This window comes from Malaya genurostris, chromosome 2 (genome assembly GCF_030247185.1).
Source record: "Malaya genurostris strain Urasoe2022 chromosome 2, Malgen_1.1, whole genome shotgun sequence".
Lineage (NCBI taxonomy): Eukaryota > Metazoa > Arthropoda > Insecta > Diptera > Culicidae > Malaya > Malaya genurostris.
Genome location: NC_080571.1, coordinates 12,030,634 through 12,043,056, shown reverse-complemented (window position 1 = coordinate 12,043,056; position 12,423 = coordinate 12,030,634). Strand labels below are relative to the sequence as shown.

At 37.1% G+C, this 12,423-nt stretch overlaps 2 protein-coding genes across 2 annotated transcripts; both read left to right on the top strand.

Moving 5' to 3' along the window:
- Positions 1–1,017: 1,017 nt before the first annotated feature.
- On the top strand, positions 1,018–3,240 carry LOC131426882 (uncharacterized). Its single transcript, XM_058589633.1, has 2 exons — positions 1,018–1,482; positions 1,937–3,240. Exons 1-2 carry the CDS (start codon positions 1,467–1,469, stop codon positions 3,238–3,240), a joined length of 1,320 nt encoding a protein of 439 aa, XP_058445616.1. The 5' UTR covers positions 1,018–1,466.
- Positions 3,241–7,956: 4,716 nt separating this feature from the next.
- On the top strand, positions 7,957–9,899 carry LOC131432295 (protein male-specific lethal-3). Its single transcript, XM_058598490.1, has 4 exons — positions 7,957–8,197; positions 8,260–8,438; positions 8,497–8,669; positions 8,724–9,899. The coding sequence occupies exons 1-4, from the start codon at positions 8,096–8,098 to the stop codon at positions 9,863–9,865; spliced, it is 1,596 nt and encodes a 531-aa protein (XP_058454473.1). The 5' UTR covers positions 7,957–8,095; the 3' UTR covers positions 9,866–9,899.
- The last annotated feature ends 2,524 nt before the right edge of the window (positions 9,900–12,423 follow it).

Below are 12,423 nucleotides of genomic sequence, written 5' to 3'. Positions count from 1 at the left end.
AGAATCTCTGATCCCAAACGAACAGCTGTCGTCACTTTTAAATTTTAATGACATAAAATTTTGTTTCTGTTGAATCACTGGTGAAAACTATCAGAAATACAGAATGCAATGTTTTAAATGTATGATCTGATCCTTTCTCCGGAGCAGCTGAACTGATGCAAACATTGTTTCATTTAAGGAATGCATTCAGCTGGAACTAGTAGTTCAAGATATGATTTTTTAAATCCACTTTTAGAAGATTGTCGTACTGGAACACAATCTAGAGAAAAACAAAACAAAACTGAGTTGTAGGGGGTTGGTTTCGTAGAGCCATTTAGTAAACTCAATAAATGGTTCATTTGCTTATAAATTATACTCTGCTTGGTACTAATATTAGACCTGAAAGTATAATAGAAAATAGCTAGACTCTATAACTTTCGATAAAACTAATGAGCAATTATTTATCCTAAAATCACAGTGACAAATATCGTAGAAGGGTCAAAAAGAATTTGGCCTATGTTGTTTGATCGAGGTTTTTCAACGCCATATTGCGAGTACGAATTGATCATGAACTGATTGGCACATTGTCGCAAAGCTGATTTACCTGCCAATGAAAAATAGAACCAAGAAAAGGAGGATTCTTTCGGAAATTTTTATATCGGCAGTAGTGATTTGCAACATTTTTATCAATAGTACAAATAGATATCAGCAATAAAAGTACACTCTGAGTAGAAGAAAATCGATTTCAAAGTGATTACTACTACTTTTTCTAGTGTAAACTACGATTAAACATGGAAAATCTTCAGGAATGTGTGAAATTGGGTAAGGTTAGGTTTTTTCGGATCAACATTAAACAAAAACCAGTGTAATGTTGATTTCTCGAGTACTAGATGTAGTGAATCAGCCTATATATTAACTGAACTTACCACAAAAATAATAATTACTTAGCGAGATGGACCGTAAGCGGTCTCAGCTGTCAAAAAGACATAGCAAAAAAAAAAAAAAAAAAAAAAAAAGATGTGAATGGTTTTCTTTTTTGGAATATGTACACTAAACAAAAAAATCATAATAATAACTGTGCTACACTCACTGGCAAAATTGAATAAAATTAAGTTAAATTTTAGCAAATAGGTCCACGAAATAAATTCGAAATAATATGTGAAAAGTTTGGTTTCAATAACAATACACTTCAAACGATGGCTGTGTCATAGAAAATAACATTAGAAATAATAGTATGAAATTGAGTTGTGTGTACCAAGAATTCCGAAGGGGTGAAATGAACAGGTATGATCATAGGAACAAATGGGAGGAATGAAATGAGCAGGTATGATCAAAAAAAAAAAAAAAAAAGAAAAAAGAAGAAAAGGTGGAAATCGATACGGAGACGACGCTAGGTATGGAGGGAAAGATCGATTCTGTGAACGACTTTCGACAACGACGGTTGAGTAAACTCGAAGGTGCTTCAATAGAAGTATAAAGTCTACGACATGGCGCAGTCGGCAGGTGGGTTTATACTAAAATGAAGAGTAGGTATTCCAAGCGCTTTGAAAAGAAAATTATAGAGCGTGCAGGTCTCTAATTTTTTATAATAATCAGAGCGAGCAGGCCTCTAAACTCTCACAATAATCGGAGCAAACAAGTATCTGAGATTTTGAGAACTGTCAGAGCGAGCAGGTCTCTGAAATTTTATAATAATCAGAGCGAGCAGGCCTCTAAACTTTCACAATAATCGGAGCAAACAGATATCTGAGATTCGCAGGACTGTCAGAGCGAGCAGGTCTCTGAGTCGTTTTTAAGCAAACCTTCATATCAAATATTTAGACTAGAGCGATGACTCAAAAATAAATGGAGACTATCAGGTCTTTTTTCTTTTTTTTAATAACGTCTTAATATAAAACTAGAGCGACCAGGTCTCTAACTTATAAGGTAATCAAAATTTTACTTGATTTGATTACAGGGAAATACGTTCGTGCTCCACGATACATGGAGACGTCTGATTCGTCGATGGAGTTGGCTGAACAACTAGCGGAAGAACGATCATTACGAACTGCGTTAGCTATTGAGCTTGAACAATCACAAAAGGAAAATGAAGAACTGAGGGCAAATTTAAATGCACACGATGCTGGAAGTAATCTTGATAACCATAATTTCAATTTTGACGCCCAAAATGGGTTGTGCAGTACCCGACACTTGTTATCCTATCCTGGTACATCAAGAAATCTGGAGGAATCAAGATTTCTGTCTTCAATGAACCAATTATCGGTAGCGTCGATCAACGTACCGGAATGTAAGGCATCCGATGATGAACAAATCCATCGTCAGACTTTCGAACTGTGGAAAGATTTGCTCATCGATTCAATGAAATTAGCGGGCATCGAAGATGAGGCGACTATGTACACACTTTTCAACGTTAAGGCCGGTTCTCGCCTACTTGAGATTTTCAGAAATACCAAATCTCAAGCTGATGCACCAGATTCAAATTTGACACCCTTTTCCAACGTCATGCATCGTCTGAAAACTTTTTTTGGTTCTGGATCGGACGTCATGTTGATGAGACGACGTCTGACGTTAATGGTACAAAGAGTTGAGGAATCTGATCTAAGCTTCATTGTAAGAGTTGGCTCAACAGCACGTCTATGCGAATATGACGATGATAAAGAGTTCGAAGAAATAGTCGCAACAGTTGCGGAACACGCTAGGAACCGGGACGTAAGGACCACTGCTTTGAAAATGTTAAGCCGTAAAGGTAGCTTTACGGACCTTGTCGATAAGGTTCGTGAACTGGAAGCAATAAGACTGAACGAAGAGTACGTGTTGCAGAAACATGTAAAATCCGAAAATCAAACTCATGCTTTGATTGCCCCGGTAAGATCATACCAGAACTGGGAAGCAAATCGTTCCACCAGAGGAACTTCTTGGAACGTTCGGGGAAATCCAGCTCGTCGAAGTTTCGTTCACAATCAGAGAGGAAGAGGTACATTTACAAGAACGTATAATCAGCCTCAACTTAACTCTCAGAGTAGTGATAGGTGCTGGCGTTGTTTCAGTGTTTATCACTCAGCAAACATTTGCAATGCTAAAGATAAAATTTGCAACAAATGTGGAATTGTAGGTCATATTCAACGAGCATGTACAACAAGTGCATACAAGCGCCCTGCAGAGAATGGTTTAGAGACAATCCCGGCCAAGATAGCAAACGTCGAGAAGGTTGAAGAATGTGTATCCCCTATAGATCCGGTAAGTGTCGAAAGAGAAGATTAACATATATAAATTGAAGTAAGAAACATAAAATACTGTATTCTAAAAAAAAAAAAAAAATAATAATAATAATAATAATAATACTTAAACAGAAAATAAAATACAACTTGTTATTTACGATACTTGAAACAGTAATAAATGAACTGAATGAAAATAATAGAATTTATTTTTTTATATATCATTCCTGACAGCTCACGAGTAATGTTGAATGGGTGGTACCTAAACATGTGTCAGCGATATCAGATCTTCATAAAACATGTTTTCCTGATCAATCAAAATTGTTAGAGGATGGAACAATATATGCTGTAGTAGCGGGAATGCGCTGCAAATTCCTCATTGATTCTGGTGCACAAGTCAATACCTTCACCGAGGACTCGTTCCGTCAGTTGTTGTTAAATCCTAAACACAAAAACGAAATGTTTAATGTTACTAGTGGAACGGATAGGTCCCTGAAAGCATATGCCTCTGTGAAGGATATTGAAGTAACTGCTACATTTCATGCATATCTGTATATCTCCGATAATAGACCAGTTCTATTAGAGAAGTTTTATGTGGTTAAAGAAGAACGGGCTCTTTTGAGTAGAACAACGGCATCGCGATATAGTGTTTTAATGCTCGGACTCAAGGTCCCCATACAACCGCAGGCGGCGGTTTACCAACATACATATGCTGGTGAAATCGCAGTGGTGTATACAAGCGAAATATTTCCCAAGTTCAACATTCCGCCCGTAAAAATCTATTATGATGAATCCAAACCGCCCTGTAGAAATATATTCCTCAGTGTTCCAGTGGCCGTGAAACCATTGGTGGAAAATCGGATCCAAGAACTGATAAGGGCAAATATAATTGAGCCAGTAACAGAGGGAATGAATACGTCATTTTGTTCTTCCATGTTGGTGGTTCCTAAAGGAAAAGAAGACATCAGATTGGTCATTGATCTAAGGGGCCCTAATAGATATATTTATCGGACCCCCTTTTCTATGCCAACGTTAGAACAGATTTTGGCTGAATTGAATGGAGCCACATGGTTTTCCACTATTGATATATCCAGTGCATTTTTCCACATCGAATTAGATGAGGGTTCGAGGCATTTAACCAACTTCTTCACGGAATTTGGCATGTTTCGATGTGTGAGCCTGCCGTTTGGGCTTTGTAATGCACCTGATTTATTCCAAGAGACTCTGCAAAGGAAAATATTAGGTGGATGTAAAGGATGCAGGAATTACCTGGATGATATCCTTGTGTACGGATCTACAAAAGAGGAACATGACAAAAATTTAGCAGCAGTGTTACAATGTCTTGAAAATCACAACGTTAAACTGAATGATAGCAAATGCGTCTTCGGTAGACAAACTGTAAATTTTCTGGGTTTCACATTAACACATCAGGGATGGATGATAGAAGAAGAAAAAATTGCTGCAATAAAACAATTCCGGACTCCGCTCAACTGTTCCGAAGTCAAAAGCTTCCTGGGCTTGATTACGTTTGTGGACAAATTCATCATTCACCGTGCAACCAAAACAGAATATTTAAGAGCATTAGCTGCTTCAGAAAAATTTTATTGGACTGAAAACGAAGAAAGCGAATTCCTCTATTTCAAGAACGAAGCGTTAAAGACGATTAAACGTTTAGGATTCTACAATCCGTCTGATCGTATCGAGCTTTTTGTTGATGCATCACCCACCGGACTTGGAGCGGTACTAACACAATATAGTGTCAATGAACAACCGCGGATCATAGCTTGCGCATCAAAAGTTCTTTCTCCAACCGAACAACGTTATCCACATACGCAGAAGGAAGCACTAGCTGTTGTGTGGGGAGTGGAGAGATTTAGCTATTATTTGTTATCTGCATCCTTCGTAATTCGCACGGATGCAGCGGCTAATCAGTTCATATTCAACACCAACCATCGAATGGGAAGAAGGGCAGTGACGCGTGCTGAAGGTTGGGCTTTGAGATTACAGCAGTATGACTTTACTATTCGGCTCATACCAGGCAACGAAAATGTAGCAGACGCATTATCCAGACTTATACCACAGACACAAGAGAGCGTATCGTTTGATGATGACGAAGAAAAACACTTTTTATATGCCCTGGATACAGGATGTATGGAAATTACATGGGCTGAAATAGAAAGTATGTCAGAAATAGATGAAGAGTTACAATTAGTAAGAGAGTCGCTACAGAAGAATAAATGGTCACCGGAAACTCGAGCATATGAAGCTCATAAAAAGAAGTTGCACTGTCTTGGATTTTTAGTGTTCAAGGATGAACGCGCAATCTTACCACGTTCTATTCGCAGAAAAGCTCTCGAATCTGCTCATGGAGGCCACACTGGCGAAAATACAATGAAACGCATAATGCGCCAATTTTTTTGGTGGCCTAAAATGTCTGCTGAAATTTCACGTTTCGTCAAGAATTGTGAAACATGTGTTCTTTTGTCCAGACGCAACCCACCGGTACCACTTACATCGAGAGAACTACCCAGTGGTCCTTGGGAGATCCTACAGATCGACTTCTTGTCGGTTCCCAACTTCGGAACAGGTGAATTCTTGGTTGTAGTTGACACCTATTCCCGATACATTTATGTAGTCGAAATGAAATCGTTGGACGCAGAGAGTACAAATCTTGCATTGTGTGAGGTTTTCCAAATCTGGGGACTTCCTATCATAATACAAAGCGACAATGGTCCACCGTTTCAAAGCGCAATGTTTATTGAATTCTGGAAAAATAAAGGAATTGAAATTAGAAAATCTATACCTCTCAGCCCTCAATCTAATGGTGCTGTTGAAAGACAAAACCAGGGAATCGTCAAAGCATTAGCTGCAGCTAAACTGGACGGTAGAAATTGGCGTTATGCACTTCAAGAATACATCCACCGTCACAATACACTGATTCCTCACTCTCGGCTTGCAGTAACACCTTTCGAATTATTAGTAGGTTGGAAGTATCGTGGCACATTTCCTAGTCTCTGGAGGTCATCGAATGAGAAATTAGACAGAGAAGAAATTGAAGACAGAGATGCAGAAACCAAGCTCTCCAGTAAGATATATGCTGATTCGGCACGGGGGCTGAACTATCCGATATCAAAGTTGGTGACATAGTTTTGCTTGCTCATCAAAAAAAATCTAAAACTGATACAACATACTCGTCGGAGCGCTTTAGAGTAGTGGCTAGACAAGGATCAAAAATAGTAGTGATGAGTAAAACGGGAATACAATATGCAAGAAATGTACAAGAAATCAAAAAAGATCCTACTTTTGGAGAAGCTGGAAGTGAAATCAGCGAGAAATCGCATAATCAAACGTATAATAGCATCGCTTCAGAGGATAGCAATCCATCACCGGCACAGTCACTTCGTAGTCGGCACACAATAAAACGTCCTGCAAGATTTAACGATGATTATGTGTACCGTGTGTTTCACTAATCTTTTCAACGGAAACTGTTTCACATAGCTTTGAGAAAATTAATTTTTATATAGAAACGCCGTTATTTTTTAAATAAAATTCAAAAATAAATCGCTTTCTTAGTTTTTTTCTTTTTTTTCTCATATTTATAGTTGATCCTAAAATTACACAAATAATTATTTACTCTACTCGAAAGAGAGTAGAGCAGGGAAAGGATGTAGTGAATCAGCCTATATATTAACTGAACTTACCACAAAAATAATAATTACTTAGCGAGATGGACCGTAAGCGGTCTCAGCTGTCAAAAAGACATAGCAAAAAAAAAAAAAAAAAAAAGATGTGAATGGTTTTCTTTTTTGGAATATGTACACTAAACAAAAAAATCATAATAATAACTGTGCTACACTCACTGGCAAAATTGAATAAAATTAAGTTAAATTTTAGCAAATAGGTCCACGAAATAAATTCGAAATAATATGTGAAAAGTTTGGTTTCAATAACAATACACTTCAAACGATGGCTGTGTCATATAAAATAACATTAGAAATAATAGTATGAAATTGAGTTGTGTGTACCAAGAATTCCGAAGGGGTGAAATGAACAGGTATGATCATAGGAACAAATGGGAGGAATGAAATGAGCAGGTATGATCAAAAAAAAAAAAAAAAAGAAAAAAGAAGAAAAGGTGGAAATCGATACGGAGACGACGCTAGGTATGGAGGGAAAGATCGATTCTGTGAACGACTTTCGACAACGACGGTTGAGTAAACTCGAAGGTGCTTCAATAGAAGTATAAAGTCTACGACACTAGAATGTAAAGCGATCGAGTACTATTTTTGTTGATAATTTGTTTGTTATTTCCAAGCATTTGAAAAATGATATCAAACCAAGTTTAATGCTCTATTCTGAATAAACGGTAGATTTCGCACAATGAACTAAGATCAACATTACTACCTCACGGTAAAAACTTTTTCTTCAACTTCTACTATGATTTTTCAAATGAATTTGCCCGTTTTCATAAGAAATCGTTGAAAAGGTGGAGTAATTAGAAATTTTCCTGCCGATTTAAAAGCTCTTGCTGAAAGAATCATCTCTAAACAAGCAGCGCCTCTACATTTCAGTTTTGCGACAATATGCCAATGGTTGTTAAGAAGATCATGTAAACTCCAATGACAAAGCCATTTTTTTAATATACGTGTTTTTTACATAAGGTTAACGTGTGGATTTTTTTGAGTGTAGGTACTGTGATTGCGGTATGCAGAATAGTCATAAAATAGAAGTCTTTCTCGGAAGAGTGTACTTCTAACTTCACTGACAGCCGCATCGTTGTTTATACTTTATTGGTTTACAAAATAGTGAACAATTCAATATTGTTTTGATAAATATTCCGAAAATACTTCTAATTAGAAGGAAAGTTTAAATCAAACGGCTTCAAAATTGATTCCTCAACAATGGTGTCCACTCGGGGGCATAAGTACAAGTTTATGGATGGAGAGAAAGTACTTTGCTATGAGCCGGATCCCACTAAAGCAAAAGTTCTTTACGATTCAAAGGTTAAAAAAAGCTTGAATTAGTTTTTACCGGAAAAAAAAAATAATATTTTGGTTTTTGCTAGGTTTTGGACGTATCAGAAGGAAGAGACAAACGAGGCCGACGTGTGATTGAATATATGATTCATTTTCAAGGATGGAATTCATCGTGGGATCGGAAGGTCAGTGAGGACTTTCTTCTGAAAGATTCAGAAGAAAACCGACAGTTGCAGAAGGATCTGGCAGAAAAATCACAACTTCATCAGTAGGTTATATTATTTTTTGTATGGATTCCCATTTATATTTATTGTGTGTAATTTCAGGGGAACTTATCTTTACCGGAAGGAGCGGAAGAAGCAAAGAGAGAAAAGTTTGACGGCGCGTATAGAAAGCCTTACCGCTTGCGCGCAAAAGACGACTAATTTGGCTTCATCGGAAGAGGGTAGTTCTTGCAGTAACGGATTCGGTCGCGAAGAAACAGATTTTAACATTGATGGTTAGTGGTGATTTGTCTAGCGATAGTTTTGTAATTATATTAACGTGTTTTTAGTTCCAGCCAATTTAGACCCCGATACTGAATATTACAGTAGTTCCGTTGAAAGCAATCACGAGGAAGAGAAAGTGTATCTTCAAGTCGGTGATAAATTAAAACGAATACTGGAATTCGACTATCAAATGATTTCGGAAAACAATTTGATCGAAGTTCCGGCTCAGCTTCCAATTGTTACAATTCTGGAGAATTTCGTTCGTCATTACGCGATTCGACAACTTTTCGAGGTGGGGCAAGAGCAGACCAAACACCGGCGTAGAAACAGCGCTTTTATGAAGGGTGATCAGAAAACAAAAGATTACGAGGCAATACGGACAAATATCGAGCTTTGTAAGGAAGTAGCGGATGGTTTACGTTTATACTTCGATTTTACACTGAAGGATTATTTGCTGTATTCAAACGAACTACAGCAGGCTGAGTTGGTGCTTTCGGAAGAATATCTTGCCAACTTTACGTATGTGGCTCCTCCATGTTTATCGCTTGATTTATTAACTGTTCGGTTAGAATCTCCGGTTACCGATCCGGGTATGGATCATCTGGATTCCGCTAGTGTTAGCAACCTTACTGCAACACAAGAAGAAAAGAAGCGAAGACGATTACGCTCCCATAAGAATGAGGAGAATGAGTTTATGCTAGATCTAAATTCAATTAAATCGGAAGCAGTTGCGCCAAGAAATGCTCAGACGCTAGCGTATTCTTTGCTAAAATCCGCATTCCGTTCTAGTATAACCATATCCTTTCAGACTAAGGAAATCCTAGAGGATGCTTTCAGTTGGAAGATTCTACCGATAAACGCTCCAGCTGAACCTTCGATGATTTACGGTGCAACTCATTTGGCCAGATTGATCGTGAAATTGCCCGAGTTTTTGTCCGCCACGACAATAGCTGACGAGAAGCTGAAACTGTTGCTAAAGTTTTTGGATAGCTTTTCCGAATTCATCGAAGAACACGACGAATGGTTCGGTCGGAAAATGTACAACGATGTGGTCAAACTGGAAGACCGGATGGGTCTGATGCTGAATTCGAATCGAATGAGCTGCCTACAAATAAAGGAGGAAGATTTGGAACTGCACGATGGTGGTATCATGGGTGGACCGTTGCTGTCAGATGTGAAAGTGGAAGCGACTAGTTTGCTACCGTAAAACGGATTTCAATAAACGATTTTGCTGCTCGGGATGAGGTGAGTAACATTATTTCTTAGAAAATTTGAGAAATTGTCGCCTTGTCTCGTACATTTATATGTGAAATGAAATAACTTCTAACTTAGAACGTGGCGATTTACAGAATCTGGGTTATTATTTATTTCATTAGTAATTTAGAGGGTTTGGTACCGCTAAAGTTCCGGTTTGTTTCAAGTACATATAACTAATTTCTAATTTTTACGTTTCGTCTTCGACTCATCAGTGAATCAACAGTTTATGTTAAACTGATAACACCACCTAACGGTTCAACATAAACCGCTAAGAAAACGTTAATACAATTTGCATTTACACTCCAAAGTAGCATTGAAGTACCGAAAGAACAAAACGGGGTTTGTGGCAGTCAACAGATGGTAGTTATTTAGGGGTTTTTGGTACCGCATGTGCACCGGTTTGTGTTTAGTTTTTTTTTTACTTTCTGTACTTCAGTAAATACATGGTACTTAGATGCGAAAACTGTGACAAATTAATCAACCTAATTTGCCGATGCACTGGTGAGTCGAAGACGAAATGTACACATAGGAATTGATTTCACGTTTAGGAGATTTCGCTGTTCTGTTCCGAGGTATGATTTTAATGTTTGGATCTTTTCAAAAAATCTCGTATTTGTCCGAATATAACAAACTAGCTGAATTACCCGGCGTAGCTCGTAAATGTTTCGTGAAGGCCCATTGAAATGAAATGAAACACAACTTAGACGGCAACCCGATTGAACAATACTCCGTACATGCTCAGATTGCACACGACACGTGTCTAATCTCAGATCTCACAATAATCATAATTTTTAACGCTATTCTCATAAAATCGGGCCAGTTTTATATTTGATATCTTTTGTTAGAAACTTGTAATCTCTGATATCCAAAAAGTATATGTGTTTGTATTTGTAACGCACTTGAATTAACGTTCCTCGTCACATCCGACCTAACATACCTTAGGTTAACCATAAACGCTTGCTACTCCTGCTTCTTTATAAAAATTTTTATGATATCATTATTTCCAAGTAATTTCCATCTAATAATGATTATTTGATAATGAAAAGCTGTTTTTCATTCGTACTAAGGAATAACGATTCAGTTAGTACAAATCTTGTAAATTTATTTCCTTCACCTTCTGTCGACAGTCTTCTCAATTTACATAACAAAACGCTCATTGATTGTATGATTTCTTCGTCAATTCAGATCAATGTTACCTTCCTTTGTTGAGCATACTTTTTCATCTCCCTCTCGTGAATGTTTTTGTGATTCTCACTTAGTTGCTAGAAATATGCTGTACTCGTAAAGAAGTACCATTTCTTCGTAAAATTCGGTCAATTTTTCCTTACACTTCCCATGTTTAGGTTACTTGCTACACTCCCTCTTCCTTAAATAACCTTAAAATTTCCTTTGATTTTGAAATTGTATTTGTATTAATAAAGAACTCTCCTTTTCTAAGTGCAAATTTACACAAACTTAAATTCAAATGAAAGGTCTCGTGGTCTTATATGCAATTGCTGAATTTCATCCGGATCCGACTTCGGGTTAAAGTGTGTTAAAAATTTTATACCATCACTTGAAGCGGCACAACAAAAAACGTAAAAAAATCTTAATTGGCCTCCGAAATACTCTAATCGGTAGCCATTGTCAGTAGGGTGGCAAGTGACCGGGAAAACCGGGAAAAAGTCGGGAATTTGATTTTACCGAGAAAAACCGGAAAAAGTCGAAAATTTTAGTGGAAAACCGGGGAAAATATTACTAGCTCACCTATGAGTAACAGTTGTTAGCATAATGATTTTTTTTCAACAATTGAAAAATAGGAGACAATACCCAATTTTGCGTTTGAGCGAAATGTTCCGTACAAGTGTTGAAACAACTTATTGTCTATTGGAAATTGGGCCAACACCACATGTCTCGTCCAACAATTTTTAGGTGCTTGCAGGCAGTTTTAAATCAAACAGGAAGTATCAGAGTTTTTTAGTTGTTATCAATAACAGCATAATGAAAGCTCATTTTGAAAGATAAGGATAATTTGGATGCTTCTGTTGGATTTTTGTAAAATTTTTGAATAAGTATTCAACATACTTACAAAATTTATGCCAAAATTTCAAGGTAACATAGGGAATTTTTTTAATAAAATTATTCAACATTTTTAGGAGCCTTCATGTTTTTAAGTTTGCTAATAATGTCATCTTGAGACAATACTTGTGTTATGCTTATATGTCAAAAAGACGCCTAAAATTGAAAGAGTCGTCGACTTTGATCTTATTCACCGTTTAGAGGAAGTATTTGAGTTCCTTTTTTGAGAGTTGAAACTGGTTTCTGAAGACCAGTATAGAATCTTAGAATAGTTTTAGAATCTTAGAATAGTTTTAGAAAACGGATTGATTTGTTAAGTGAATCTATGTTTAATTTTCTTTTAAAGTTCCTCAACTATTCCATAGTAGGATCACGAGAACGTTGATATTGATGTAGATGAAGGTGAATTGAATTTGGTTTGAGCTTTTGGAACTTCAATAAAGTAATGGT